This window comes from Ruditapes philippinarum, unplaced genomic scaffold (genome assembly GCF_026571515.1).
Source record: "Ruditapes philippinarum isolate M1 unplaced genomic scaffold, ASM2657151v2 ctg3407_1_1_1_1, whole genome shotgun sequence".
NCBI lineage: Eukaryota > Metazoa > Mollusca > Bivalvia > Venerida > Veneridae > Ruditapes > Ruditapes philippinarum.
The window spans coordinates 102,174-119,108 of NW_026855246.1; the positions used below are offsets into that span (position 1 = coordinate 102,174).

Below are 16,935 nucleotides of genomic sequence, written 5' to 3' on the forward strand. Positions count from 1 at the left end.
CCTAAAGAGATATCTTGCAGAATAGCTCCCTCAGAAAACAAAAAACAAAGCAGTAAGGTGCTAATACTTTTATGCATTCAAATAAAAGCTTATATGAACCATTTCTCCTCAATTTACTCCGAGTATATGGTATATCAATAATCCGAGATCTTTTTTGACAAGCACAGACTAATATTTTGATCTAGACACAAAATTGTGCACAAAATTCTTTATTTTCCTTTGATAGGAGATTGTTGAACATTTCTTTAAAATTTGTATTAAAACATACCGGAACTTAATTTTGCAGTCAACTAAACTTATTATGTGAAATCCTCTGGCGGATATAAATATAACAATCATTTCTCTTATGGACCATACAATTCATATATGACAAATTTTATATTAAAAGAATCAACGCCAAGAATGGTTTTATGATTTTATTTTAGAGTGCCATGTACATCAACTGCACTACAAATCTTTATATACAAAATGTTCACATACTTTGACACAATGAATACCCAACATAGATTTACTAAGTAATGATCATCAGAGTTGTTGATTTTGCATGAATTTGAACTTACTTAAGAACATGTTGTTAAAATGACATGTGCCTAACACATCAATTTTTATTCACATCTTCATAATCTTGTCAAGTATTAAAAGGAAAAAGTATTCTAAGTATTTACTTTACTAAACCATGCTGAGTACCAGTTCTTTAAATCCTGAACTTCCAGAGTTAATTCAAGTGATGTTAAATATTTAAATGCTTAAATAAGGCATCTAAAACAGTGTAGATTGAGGTCAGACAAACACAAGTGTTGGATGGCATAACCATACAATGATGGCAGAATAGGAAATTTCTTATCGCCAACAGTGTATTATAAAGAAACAAAATAAATTACTAGACTAAACACGATATCGGAACAAATTTATCTGCTAAACTCAACTAATAATCAAGTGTTTTTCTACCACTATTTATTATCTACTGGATCAGTGTAATGAATCTCCCTAGCATTGAATTCAGAACAAACAATTCAAAATTTAAGGGATTTTAATAGCATAATACACAGATTGAGCTATTAACTGTATCTATCATTGACAGATTGAACGGATGCACAGGCTGGCATTACTCTATACTGGTAGTAAAAGCTAATAACTTTCTCTTCCAACCAGGTAACTGTTATAAAACAATTTATCAACACCTTCATAAATACAAGTTAAAACTCTTAAAAGTATATCACATTCAAATGTTTCATATATCAATTTGATACTTTACAAAGTTCAATGTTTATATAAGATTTTAACAAATATGTAGATATCTAACTTTACATATGCAATCTCAGATCTTCAATTAACTAATGAGTACAATAATAATTGTTAATAAAAATATTATAGTTTGTTTGTTTCATTTTACGCCTTTTCCCAACAGTATTTCAGTCATATAGGCGGGTAGTTTCCTAACCATTGTTCCTGGAGAGTTACACCAATACTAGACTACCTTCCTCCGTGCTAAACTACCAAAGCATCTCCCGGGATCAAACCCACGCCTGAAATATTATAGTTAAACTAAGGTAGACTAAAAGTCTCAACTATTCCCCCAGTGATTCACATAAATGCCCAATTACATGAATAATAATAAATGTTGTTCTATAAAATGAGTTTCCGCTGCAATTCACCAATTCTGCAAACAGCCAAAATATATGAAAGTGTAAGGAAAAAAAATAAATAAAAGCATATTTTTTCTGTTGAATTTAAAACAAAAATTACATTAACTTACAGCTGATTCATAAATCCAGATAAAAGTTGTGAAAAGATTTCTGGAACATTAACTTTTCTCATACAGCAATGCCATTTAATATTTCACGACAGTAAAAAAATGATAATGTATACAAAATATTACTCCATTTTCAGTTTCATCCGCATGCACAACATTTAATACAGTTAACATAAATAAACATTACTCAAATAACAAACAGGAATAAAATAAAATACTCTTAAAACATTAATATCTAAAAGCACAAAATCACATTTTTTCTGTTGTTTTCCAATACATGAAATTTCAAAATTAATATCTAACAATCCTTTTCAGAGTTGCTGTGATTTTTAAAAAAGATTTTGCTTCACACATAAAAATGATTTCTGCATGGTTCTGAGAAATTAAACTTGTATAGACTGTACATGCTAAATACTGAACTAGTACTGAATATTACAAATATACAGGGACAAAATACATCTGGAAAAAAAATGTAATGGTATTTCATAGACTTTTAATTGAAAATATGTCACATGAATAATGTGAAATCCATATCATTCAATTTATACTCAATACGCAAAGGTGGTAAATAAAAAGACAATTAATGGTTCAATTTTCTACATGATTATATTTATACATGTATCTATGTGCCTATCAAAGCAAAGTCAAAGCAATTAATTTCAGTGTAATTTTTTTTTAAACACAGCATTGTCTCTAACAAGAATGCATTATTATTTTAAACACTGAAAATTATAAACTGTTATGTTTTAAAAGTAACATTAAACATATATATTAAAAATCTTTTTTTCAGCAAAAATTTCAGGTGTACATAATTCATATATAATGCAATATAACATGGGACAAATAGCAAGCAAGTAAAAATGAAACTCAAAATATACAATATGACTCTTAAAAAAAAATTCTGATATGTACAAATATTTACAAATGACTGAAAAAAAGCACATAATATTCAGTCAACTCTCGTTATCTCGAAGTCATCGGGACCGTCCAAAAAATATCGAGATAGCGAAATGTCGAGATAAACATATTAGGGTTTGGACAAGGCAGAAACTTATTTTTACAAAAGACATGTGCATACCTTATGGCAATTAAACTGTGATATCTCCATGTCTTGTTTTCATAAGCCTAGTCAATATTTAACAAAGTAACATCAGCAGATGTTTACCAGCGGAAATACGGGTGTCTGTGATAAAAACACATAGTGAGGTTTACTCAGTAATACACCAACATAGTGGAAAAATTGTTTCCTGTGTAGTTGATCCGGATACCCTCCCGGGTTAGTTATCGGGTCCTTCTCGAGATTGTTTGATCGCTGTTTGATTTGTTGATGTTGTGAAACAATATTGTTCCAATAACGTTTCTATACTTTCACTATTTCATTTACATTTAAAGTCATAATGAATTAATACAGTGTTCGAATATTTATAAAGAACGTAAAATTCACTCATTTTGGACATCAGTCAATCAACACGCTACTTAGATTAACTTTTATAATAACAGCTCATTTTGTTACAAACATAATCATCATTATGACACGCGCTATTGAGCAATTATCGTCAGGTTTGTGTTTTTCACATGTCTTAAGGGAACAGACAAAAACTATTAGTCGAGATAAACAAAGGATAATAGTGTGAAAATAACTGTTGGGGCTGAAATTTTACATCGAGATACTGAAAATATCGATATAAAAATATCGAGATAAACAAAATATCCATAATAGATAAAAGAAGGAAGAAAATCGGGACTTTCATAATTTCATCGAGATAACGAAATATCGAGGAAAGCGATGTCGAGATAACGATAGTTGACTGTATGTAACTTTTCATCATGATAATTTGATGCAAAATGTATATTACATTTAAATGACAGAATAAAGTCACAGAAGTCTTACATCATAATTAAACTACCCTCATGTATTAAAGTAAATCCAGCCTTCCTTTAAAACAAATAAATTCACTAGTAAATTCATATTATTTAAACTTGGTTTCTTTGCCTGTCATGATTTTCTTAATAATTTTACATGTACTTGTTTCTTGACATCATTTCATAAATTTTTCAGAATCTTCAAGTCATACAATCAACATTTCTATTTTCACTGTTATTATTAATGAATACAATAAATTTGCTGATGTATTTTTCTTTGTCTTGCGAAATAAATCAGCATGTAAACCCCGGGTCAGTGGTTTTTAGCTCTATATGGGTAAAGACCTGGTTTCTCCTTACATGACATCTGTAATGGTTAGTTTTCCAAAAAGTAGACTTGAAAGTGATAAATACAAGAGCTTTTTTCAATTTTCAAGCAAAGGTATTCATGTATCTTTTCCTTAATCAATTTACTTATCACATGAATAATAATATCATGCCAAATAATGTGTTTGTTTGTTTTCATCTTCATGTTTATTCATCTTTCCTTGACTACATTACGATAGGCCTTACATAATGATATTCTCTCCCCTGTTTCATAAATACCATTAAAAATATGACAACATAAGACTTAATGAAGTCTCATTATTCATATATAAATAACATGTTGGTTCAAGTCAAACAGATCTTACAAACTCATATTTCAATCACAAAAGGATCTATACGAAACTTCTTGCAAAATGATTGTGAAGACTTCTTTTTCAGTTAACTTTACACTGCTCATTATTACGAAATGAATAAACTAGGATCCTTTCCACCTCCTTATCATAAGCATAAATGTTTGTCTTAGCAAGGAAAATATTTTTCAAATCATTCAGGCTACAGACACAACGCCATAATTTCAATACTTAGTTTGAAAAGCAAGTTTTCTTTGTAGTCTCATTCCTTCCAATCTTATTCTTGGAAACAAACATTTTCTGACTTGAAACTCATAAAAACAAGAAAAGTTTGTCAGCCAACCATAGCAACTTGTTTTCAATGTTTAAAACATCAAAAGTTCACACAAAAAAAAGGACTTTTTAAACACATTATCCAAATATCCCTCTAAAAAAAGTCCTTATTTTTGTTGTCACACCCGCAATATTTCGAGACAGTTGTTATAACAAATGGCAATCCAGTCTGGCTGTGTAGATGACCACTGTATTTGGTTGATTTCTCCTGCTGCAGTGTAAGCAAGTATAGGATCCTCAATAGCTCTAGGCATCTGCTGTATATCCCAGATCAATGCCTGGTGATCATCACCTAAACAAATAAAAAAAAAAATATTTAGAGAAACTATTTTAATGCAATAATTACTACTAAAGTATGCAATCAAAATTAAATCTACATTTTTTTAATAATTTTTAATATAATTATTTTACACTAGGATGGAATGTGATTAGGTTACTCCCCAACAGAAAGAGGCAAACAAGGTTTACAAGCTACAGTTGGTTGTTCAAAATTGGTATTTTGATTTTGTATTCCCTTAAGTTTATGATTAAAATTTCAGAACCAAAGCAAAACAAGTTGATTACAAACAAGAGCTGTCCGTAAGACAGCGCGCTCGACTTTTTTATTGCTTGCCAATAAAAAAAGTTTTTGCAGTAAAAGGCAATACAAGAATCTCTGTATTTTTAAAGTGAACAATGGCCATGAGCATTAAGATATTTAGTGAAGAATTATTTTACTGAATTGTGTGATACCCTTGAACACTGCAGCAAAGTTTGAAATGTTTAAGTCAAAAGAGGGCTGGTAAGAAAGAAAAAAAATCATGATTGTAAACAAGTATTCCAACTTTCAAATTAATATCTCAAACAGTTCAGTCAAAAAGTGGACTGGTACTAAAAACTTAACCAAGATTCTAAGTCGATAAAAGGCCTTAATTTTTAAAACAAATCCTTGACAGAGTTACCTTCTCTTGCGTACAGATGGGGGTAATGATGTGAAATAGCATTAAAAGTTTCAAAGCAATATCTCAAAGGGTTAAGGCAATAAGTGGATTTTACCCATATTCAATGTATTTTCTAAGTCAAAAAGGGGCATAATTCTGTCAAAAACCTTGACAGAGTTATGTCCTCTTGTCTGTTGATGAAGGTCGTGATGGTAAACAAGTATGGTCAGTTTCAAAGCAATACCTCCAATGGTTTTGAAATAAAGTGAGGTGGTACAAAAAACTTAACCAAGCTCAATACACTTTCTAAGTCAAAAAAGGGCCATAATTCTGTCAAAAACCTTGACAGAGTTATGTACTCTTGTCTGTAGATGGAGGTTATGATGGTGAACAAGTATGGTAAGTTTCAAAGCCATACTTGTAATACTTCTGAAATAAAGTGGGGTGGTACGAAAAACTTAACCAAGGTGTGACGCCAACGCCGACGCCGACGCCGGGGCGAGTAGGATAGCTCCCCTTTTCATAGAAAAGTCGAGCTAAAAATTGTGAGGTACCAAAAACTTGATCACAGCCTTAAATCAAATACCAGTGGGGATAAGTTGCTTAATGATTAATGTGTCTGCCTCTAAACATAGGGATTGTAGTTGTAATTTTTTATCATATTTCCTCATTCATTTATGACACAGGTACTGCTTAGTTCAAATTTAGAGACTTGTTCAAATTAACTATAACGTTTCTTCAAACTCCAGCTTAAATAAAACTATGTTTAATCAAATGCAAGTGTATGTTCACGCTATAAAATCTTATCAACATGTTATTAAATCCTAATCAACACATACCAGCAGTACATATATGGCAGCTGGAATGTGGTGCCCATGCTATCCCATTTACACAAGCTCTATGGTTGTTAAGTCTGGCTACAGGGGTACAAGGTACCCTTACATCTAAAATAATCACCTGTTAAAACAAAATACAGTTGTATAAATTATACATATTCTGCCTATCATTTTGCCAATATAAACAAGAACTTGTGACCAGGACCACAAATTCCCAGGACCCTGTATCACTAGCCTCTTTTTGATACAACTGTTAAGTCTGATATTCACCTTATCTATTGAATAACATTCTCTTATATACAGTTATACTTAAATGAATGTTTACTTTTGCAAAGATTCATTTTTAAAAACAGTAAATTGCACAAATAAAAGCCTGATTCTAATTTTCTACAGTAAGTGTATAATCATAATAATAAAATACACAACATCGTAATGATAATACAGAAAAAAATTATATATATAATTATAATTTTACTGTCATAAAAGTTACACAAACCTCTAAAGCGTCCATTGCCATGGTAGCTAGGTAGTTAGGATCTTGTTTATTCCATCCCAGACGTAACAATGGATGATGTTGGGGATCCTCGTATATAATGGTGGAGTGCTCAAGATGACGTAGATCAAACATTCTTACTGAGCCATCAGCACCTGTGTCATGTATCATTAATGTTATTTTCCAACATTAGAGTAAGATGTAAAGTTATTCCCAATTTTTGTTGCGATTTTAAATCACATCAAAACTGTTGCAGTCATATAGCAATAATGCTTGATAGAGTTACCTCCTCCTTTGTACACCTTGATGGTGAACAAATGTGCAAAGTTTCAAAGCCATATATCAATGTACATGAAAATATTTGAGGTGGTACAAAAACTTTAACATAATTGGTTACGCAACGCTGACACCGATGCCGAGGCTCGGTTGACTAGGATAGCTCTACTTATTCTCATCGAATAGTGGAGCTAAAAAATGAATTTATTCTCATTACTTATAAAGTAAGTTATATATTGTTTTTACAGAAAAAAAACTAAAAGCCTGAGAAAAGTTGTTAAAAGAGAAACAAATTCTATTTTTTTTCTAACCAATTCTGCCCTTTCTAAACAATTTCAATACTTTAAAAATATTTAAATAACAATGATAAATCAATTAAACAGCAAAATAAGAAGTGTAACAACAAAGAAGGCTAAGAATGACAGCTTAAGTTTAATCAACATAATCAATGTTTGATATAGAAAGCTAAATAAGTAACAAGAAATATTTACTCACCAACACTGGCAAACATATCCCGTCCACCACCAGCTCGACTAAATGCAATATCATAAACTTCCTTATCATGTGCTATCAACTGAGTTTTCACATGGCCTGACACAACGTTCACACGTCCTAACACTTGCCCTGTCTATGATACAAGATGAGAAGTTTATTCACAAGCTTATGGTGAAAATCAAAATTGGGATTTATCTTTAAGGTGAATGTTATTAAGGAAATACAGTCATATTTCAATGTACCAAACAGTTCCTATCCAGAAGTAAGTCATATATATTGATATTCTAGCAAAAATCTTCAAGTAAACAGAATGAAAATGTTACTGCCAAGGTTAAGTTGTCCGCTTGTGGACTGGAAAACATAACATACAGCATCTAAACAGTAACATGTTACAATGTTTCTGTATACTGAAATCTACATGATTTATGGCACAGTTCAAAATCCTTTCTATATTCTCCTAAAACATGACACACTTCAGTCTAATACCCACATTGAGGAATAAACTCTTTGCGACAAAAATCCCCCCCCCCCCAGATAAGTCTTTATAATGAATTCAACTTCTATAGAGCAACAAATCTTAAAACAACTATAAATCTGTCTCCATAAAACATTAAGGGTGTTACTCTACTGGGGTTGTACAGCACTCTACTCTGTGCAGCTTCTTTGCAAACACCAGTTGTACATTGCCTAGAATCAAATGACATATCATGTTGTGGATGAAACATAATTCCTTACCTCAAGTCCCCAGATTGTACATGTTGTATCAATACTTGATGTCCCTAACAAGTTAGGATCCACTTCATTCCAATCAAATGACGTCAAAGGAGCACAGAAATCAGAATTCTTGTTCTGAAATATACAAAGTATCAACTGTAAATAGTGTTTGAAAATAATATTTACTTTAAACACTTTAATACACAATGGGCTACTATATTGTCAAAACAGTGTCAACTGCAATGTATTTATATTATTAGACACAATTTTTTCAATCAGTTTTCAATTATATTACTTCCCAGCAAACACCCGACGTTGACACAACGTTGGTTCAACGTTGAATTTTGGTCGCGACGTCGGTGACCTTCATACAACGTTAAACCGACGTTGAATCTCTGACGTTTCATTTTGACGTCGACTCACGTCGGGTTTTGGTCGGTAATCTGACAATAGGTGAATTTAATTTATGAAACCAATATATATATATAAATGAAAGCATAAACAGCTAGAATTTTAAATTTAAGTTTAGAAAGGGAAAATGATATATTTATTTTCTCCATCAAAACAATAACAGTATCACGTGGGTGGCTACGTACGATATTCGATAGGTGGCGCTCGGTAAACGAATAGTCACAGATCAGTATGAAATATATTTGCTCTATTTTCGTTTAAATAATATCTTATCTCCTCGAATTAGTCTAAGATCTTTTATATAATTTACAATGAAGTTTTTATCATTTTTGAGGGCTTTATTTTATAGCGGTAAATAATTTAGTAAATTCGAATTGGCGACATATATCGGATTTGAAATTCAATTGTATTGGCGGACAAAAAAAACAACGAGTTGACAGACAAAGTTGAATATTCCAAACAAAATGAAAAGGTAGGCAAACATTATATATATTGTTTTTCAATGCTTATTTACCGCATGTTTGCATGGATTCGATGGCTATTTGATCATTGTAATGTTTGACTGGTAAAACCTAATGTCACGTGATTTCGCGAGATAAACATTTTTGTTTCCTCGTAAGAGCACTATATTATTTACTATAGAACAGTCTGTATCATCGGATCATTTTCCCCACACTATATCGCCAAGCCAAATAAAATTTTAAAATGCACAATCAATGGTAGTAAATATCCGAGCAATTGAAATCAATAAAAAGTTAAATGCAGTACCTTAGACTCTTATTATTCAAATGCTGGTAAATAAAATTCCCTCTTATTTCTTATCAACATGAATTTCCCTTACATAAGGGGCCAGTCATTTACACATGTATCAGATGCACAGTTTGATTAGTTGTTAAACTACTCGTTGTTAATTGAAGTACTTTACCGATACTGTAAGCATACCATGTGTTTCTTATATTATGATAATGATTCATGGCATTTGATACATGTAAATGATACGACTTTGGTAAGATATATCTGAAAGCACATTGTTTTTGACTAGCTATCTTTTTATTAATGTAATCAAACAACATATTATAAATCAGAAAACACATTATCATAGTCATAAATCAATAAAAGTAATAGTTTGTTAATTAGCCTGCTTATCAACCAAGTTATATGTTCATATCATAAAACGTTTGTACACTAAGCCAGTCTGTCCTATATACACTTAGCAGATCGGATCATGCTGGGCAGAGATGATATCTATAAAAATGACAGTAACATGTGAATTTCTTTGATGTTGTATGAAAATTTGTATAAATTACATTGAATATAAAAAATAACAGTATCATTTTTTTGCGGGAGTAGAATTAATTTGGTATTTGTTATGTTTGTTTTTCATGCCCTTATGAATTAACTAAGCTAGATTAATAGTATTTTGATTTTGCCTATTGTATTAGACAAACATCCTTCCACCACATGGTTAAATTCTAAAATGATTATATTTCGTCTTTCAGATTGTGGAAATTATGATTATTCAACATCCTGCAAAAGTTCAGGAGGAAGATGAAAGTATTAAGAGGAAAAGAAAAATGAAAACCTACCAAGATTTTGTGACAGGTATATTTCAAAATATTATAGAAAATACAGTGATCTGATTACCCTTGATTTTATAATGAAATTCACGAAGCTATTTTTATCAAAATCAATAGATATATAGGTACACTTAACTACATATGGTTTAAACTAGATAGAAAATATTAAATATCTTTTTTTTAAGTAGCTGTAGAGTTTGTTAGAATTTCGTTTAATTATGATATGTAAAAGTGATTTATTTCTTGCACTTGTAATTGATTATTTTATTTTTTTAATTTCAGAAAGTGTGATGAGATCTCAGGTTGGAAACGGTAATGATACGCTTAAAGTATGCCCCAGATCGACACAGTGGAGGAGGACGAAAGAAAATACATAAAAATTAATAGTATTTATAGTAATAACAAAATATTCAGAATATTGTTCCATTTAACATTCAGATCTAGATTCAGTTATAACATACAAAGACAAATATACAATCAGTGGACTGGATAGATGATTGGAAAATCCCAAAATCAGGGTGATCAGATCATGATCAGTGGTGATATAAAAAAAACACATGCATGGATGTTTACTATACAAAATGTCAGTGGTAATATTCAAGAAGAATTTTGTGTATCTAATTTCTAAAACATGATTATTTAATTAAAGTACATACTGTCAAGTTTAATAGTTTCAAAAAATATTATGTAAATCTTGCATTTGTTATCGTACCACATTTCTTGTTTGGAACTTGTGATTCCGAGTATACAAATAAATTGCTAAAATTATAAGAATGCTTATTTGTTTACCCTATTATGAAAAAAAATCGTATTCCAAAAGTTTTGAATGAGGTAAGAGTCTAAATCATGGTCAGAAAATATGGTCAGATAAGGTTGGATTAAGGTCAGATAATGGTCAGAAAAGGTTGGATTAAGGTCAGATAATGGTCAGAAAAGGTTGGATTATGGTCAGAAAAGGTCGGATTATGTCTAAATAATGGTCAGGAAAGGTTGGATTATGGTCAGATAATGGTCAGAAAAAGTTGGATTATGGTCAGAAAAGGTTGGATAAAGGTCATTATATGACGTTGTATAGACGTCGGTTTTCTGACGTCTAAAAAACTTTCAAATCCAACCTTCTGCCAACGTTTACCCAACGTCAGGGTCTAACGTCAGTACAACGTTGGTACAACGTCTTTTGTTTGCTGGGTTGCAACTCATAACTGTATTCTATTTAGAACTATACATATGTCACTGTTGCCTTGTCAACACTTACATGTTGTTTGTATAATACTGTTAAAATGTTGTGTATGTGCCAAAAATCTTAATATGAGTAAACTTAAATTGAACTGAAATGTCACTAGACAAAGCAATTAAAGTTTATAGCCTGGAAAAAGTGCATAGACTTAATTAAGTTTCGTTTTTATTCAGGAGCTGTCTTTAAAGTGCAATAGAATAATGAGCCATTTGAAAAGCTTCACCTTACTTAAATAACTTATAAAAAGTTTATATAACTATGCTAATAATAAAGAGGGTTAACAAGTCTTTAAAGATTGCCTTAAAATATTAATGATAAGATAATGATAAGAAATTGAAACTTGAACACATTATTTTTGTCACTGCCATTATTAAACCTGAAAAATATTCATATATAGAACAAAGAAAAAACTTACATTATTGAGTAAACATTCCAGTCTGGTTTCTGTATCACCAACTCTCCACACCCTTAGATAATCTCCACTTGTTGCTAGGAGATCTGGAAATACCCCTTTCTGTAACAAACAATTTTATAGAATAGATGCAAAACATAGAATAACTCAAACGAATAGAGAATAGAATGAATAAGGTGAAAATTACTGAATCAAACAACACTCAAACTGTTCACAATAACTAACCATTACTCTAAAAAGTATAAACACATAAGAGCGTATACATGAATATTTTGGGTGGTATGAAAAATTTAACTAAAGTTCAGATCATCAGACTTTGGTGAAAATTTATCCGATGTTCATTCCTATAGTTTCAAAAAAAACCTACCACATATCTTTAAACCTCTGGAAAAATTTTAGCAATTTTTGACCCGAAAGTTCTTACACTATAACTGAATTATAACAATATTTGATCCTTACCCTGCTGAACTTGAAAAATAGACATGCCTACATTGAATTGGAACTCTATATTAAACAGTACCCGGCAGTATAGAATCTGTTCTCATTGCACAAATTTGTGAAATTCTTGTTTGTTTAATTGGGTTCTACGTCACACCGACACAGTATAGGTCATTTGGCAACATTCCAGCTTTACTGGTGAAGGAAGACCTCAGGTGCGTTACTTCAGACACAAACGGGCACCTGAGTAGAACCACCGATGAAAGAATCCAAAGACCCTGTCGGGAATCAAACCCACACCAGTGAGGGGCAAGTGGTTTGAAGTCAACAACCTTAACCACTCGGCCGAGGACGCCCTGTGACATTCTTGTAGGCAAATCATTAACTCAATGGATTAATAATGTTAAATTGCCATATATATGCTGACAGGGTTCGACATTAACGGGATCCCGGGATTCCGAGGATCCCAAAAAGTCGGGAGGAATCTCTGTGATTCCTAGCTGGGGATTCCGTTGGGATCCCTGAAAAATTGCTGTGTAAATTTTTGAAATTGTCTGAATTAATATTGAATCACAAATATTCAAGAAAAATGTTTTTAAAGACTGGCACAACTGCAATGTTCAAGAAAGAAAAGTAAAATCCCGCCGGTAAAATCTACGCTCTTGAATCATGTACGCCAGATTTCCTTTGTGCAGTGACTGCTATCAACTCGTTTGCGATATATAATGAAAGGTATTTTGGCTAAAGAAACATTCTTGAATAATTTTATATCATACATTGACTTCATAATATTAAGTTGTGAAAATTCAAGAAAGAAATATAATTATCGTATAATTTTTTACACGAGCGGTGTGTACTTCAAATATGTGCAGATCGATTAATGATGATATTCTTAATTGAATTAGAAAACATTTAACATAATAATTATTATTTATAATACAACATAATCTTAATAAAAATAATTATGATTTAACACTTATACACAAATTCTTAATGTAATATCAATGATACGAAGATGGCCGAGTTCTTGACGGTGAGAAACTGAGACTGACTTCTTGTCGGTATAGATATTTGCCTATAAACATGGTTCACAACGAATTTATTATGTTTTTAATGTAAAAATTATTAGGAATTGTTATTTTTAAATGATGAATAAGTGAAATTAATTCGTATTTTCCTATTTTTACTTCTTGTCGGTTCTTGTCGGTTCCTGACGGTTCTTGTCGGTAATTAGGGAGACCGCAGATCGGCGTTGCCGGCGGTAGCTAGGAAGTTAACAAGTACGTGTTTGTTTTTTTTGTGTGCCAAACTTCGGCATTTGTGATCATTGTAAATTTTCGTAAAAAAAAGTGAAAAAACAAAAAGATTACTGATGTATTTTTTTTCTCCCTGTAGTACAGCAAAAGTATAATTAATAAATAGAATAAAAAGAATCCATACTTTTCAGTTTAAAATCCTTTTTGAAACTCTGCAGCCTTAAATGCTAAAAAATATTGTCTAACTAAAGACTGAAGTGTTCTAAGGTCAATCAAGGTCACGCATAATTTACCGACAAAAAAATAGAAAAATCCTTAGGTGAAACATACACCAAATGACGTATATTTCATCTGACAGTTCTTTGGGCCAATCAGTGTTCTGAACTACATGACTGCTGTATGCCGTGAGTGCCTTTGATGTGGCATATGTCAAAACTTAAAAAAAATCAATACACATAGGGAGGAAAAGAATCGGAAACATTTTAGTGTAAAAATTGAGAACAATAAATTTGGATATTACACATCCTGTCATGGAACTTGGTGCAACTTTTTACTTTTAAAAACGAAATCATTTGAAGGTACCTACTTGTAATGCAAACAAAACTTTTTTCTTGATATTTTAGCTTTAGTAAAATTTTAACAAAATATTTTATTTACAACAATCTATGGGATATTTCCTTTTAAACACACAAAAAGTGTACAGTAAGCTGAAAATCACTTATTTTTTTAAAGTGATCATAATTAAACTTTTCTTTTTAAATGACATGAAAGTAAAAATATTTTCTAAAAGTTATCCCATACCAGAACTTACTGGAATTTGGAGCCTAATCATTACCTGTAAGTTTTTAAAGATCTACAGATGATATGTTGGCTCTATTTCAGTGAACCCTAGGCTATCTGGGAAAATGTTTCCCAGTTCCTACTTAACTTAAAAAGTTCAAACCCTAAGTCCCATTGCCCAGTCACTTGCATTATACCTTCATTTACAGAAACTGGTTCAACAATTATCAACACTAGGGAGAAAACAGGTTTTATTATTTTCAAAATCGAACTCTTGTTCAGTGGGTGAGCTTAATGTTATTCTTTTTACGTGCATGTAAAAATGTATTAATGTTTTAATTTATCTTAGCAGTCCAATTATATATATACTAGTAAAGTTAAACACTTTGAAACACTTTTAAAACTTTAAACAGCAATATTTCCAAAGGGCTCATATGGCCAGTTATGTGTTGACGTGCCGTAAAAATCCAAGCAAACAAAAAAAACCCAAAAGGCTCATAAACTACATTTTCTGCATCTGAAACAAGGCAATATATCATGTATGTGGTCTTTAAAAAAAGAATTTGAAATCGGATTGCTGCACTCCCTTGTTATTCTTCGCCTTCATATTTTACTATTTTGATCTGAGGAATCCCTGACATTTAGGAGGAATCCCTGAATTAAATCTCAGGGATTCCTATGGGATCCCTTGTTAAAACAGTTAGTGTCGAACCCTGGGCTGAAATTAAGATGTAGGTATATTAACACAAACTTACTGTATCTGGAATCCACATGATTTTAGTAGTTGGATAAGGGTGATCAAATGTTCCTTTGGACGTAAATTCTGATGTGTCCTCATCTAATGACACAATTTGTACCTAAAATAAAACAACATCTTCTTTTCTTACGATAAAGTATCATATCATATTAATTCAATTACTTTACTTGTTGCAGTTTTACAACAGTGCTTTCTTACAGCTTTTTTAAAAAGATTAAAATGAGATAAATATATTATATGTGACACTTTAAAACTGTTTGTACTAAATTTCTTAATTTTGGAAATATCAAGATAAAAATTCAAAGTTAGTCAGTCAAAAGTATAGAGCTACAACTGCAAAGGGTACCAGAATGCCCGTCTTTGGTGGCAAGTTTTAACTTTTGGTCCAAGACAAAGTTTAAAGGGTTTTTTATTTTTTCAATCCCCCTTGTGAAAAATTTCACTGAAAATTATGTTTAAGCCATAACACTTTACAGAGACAGTGACTGGTCATGTAACAACACATAGTTGCAACTGTAGAAATCTCTCTTAGTCCTTAACTGTTGGTTGAGAGGCATCATTATGATATACCGCAGGGTTGTCATTAACATTTTTTTTTCAGAAGGTTTTGTTTTGAATTGAGGGGTCTTTTTTGTCTTTTCGATAACAAAAAGGGTTTTCTTTTTTGAGGGGCCAAATGATTTAGACAGGCAATTTTGGCCCCTTTCCGCCCTTTTTAAAGAAACCCCGTTATACCCTACTTATTTTATATTTTCAACGTGCCCAAAAGTTTGTCGCTTTTCAGGCGGATATCCGTTATACTGTATACACACCAAGGTGCCTCATACTTATAGATCTCCTTCCGCTTTGGCGCCCCAGGTTGGCTGGGCAAAGAAGTCATTTTTGTGTTCTTTTAGGAATTAATGTTTCTGAAAATAGTAATAAAAACACTTTTAGTTGCTTTCTATGAAATTTACATGAAGAAATCACAAAACTTTATAAATTCAGTTTTGTCAATGCATGATTAAGAATAGAAACAATAGTGATAACTGTACATTTCACAAAAGAAAAGTAATATATACTTCAGGGCAGTTCAAGCGGGGAAGCTGTGTTACCTGTTTTTTGTATATTTAGTATCTATATTACGACAATATTAATACATTTACCTGTCAAAATATTTTTTTTGGTTTCTGATATTGATTTACTGCAAAGACTGAAACAATTCAGGTACCCTAGGGTACACTTTGATTTTGGTTAAACTCCAACTTGTCAAAATCTTGCAAAATAATGGAGATAATCGGCCACTTTGTCAAAAATGCGGAGAGCGGAACAGTGCAAAGTAGGTTTTGTACTTTTAATTTTTGACAAAATGGCCGGTCATCACCGTTCGGCGTTGTTTTATAACAAGTTGCAGGGGTTGAAAGTTGTTTAATCCATAATGATAATCCAAAGTCTATCACATTTATATCAAATTTAATGATGATTGCAGGGAATTTTTTTGGCTTATTTTATAGCCATTTTTGGGTCATATTCCAAATTGAAAATAGTATATTATTTTCCCAATCCACAGGAAAAAATTCCCAATTGAAAGTTACAAAATAATGTTGAATAAAAATTCTAAAATCTTTGAAAATAAGGGCTTCTTCACTTTAATAGTTTTTAAATGTTTGAAGATGCCATCTTGGACAGTAACTGTTTGTATCCATTTAATCACAGTAAAATTTCGGT

At 31.5% G+C, this 16,935-nt stretch overlaps 1 protein-coding gene across 1 annotated transcript; it reads right to left on the reverse strand.

Annotated features, from left to right (window-relative positions):
• Positions 1-401: 401 nt before the first annotated feature.
• LOC132742631 (DDB1- and CUL4-associated factor 7-like) lies at positions 402-16,149 on the reverse strand. Its single transcript, XM_060731084.1, is given in 9 exon segments — positions 402-4,918; positions 6,386-6,503; positions 6,879-7,030; positions 7,647-7,779; positions 8,382-8,495; positions 12,001-12,099; positions 15,227-15,328; positions 15,391-15,394; positions 15,969-16,149. Coding segments are annotated over 9 exon segments (1,035 nt in total). The 5' UTR covers positions 16,109-16,149; the 3' UTR covers positions 402-4,745.
• Between the last annotated feature and the right edge of the window lie 786 nt (positions 16,150-16,935).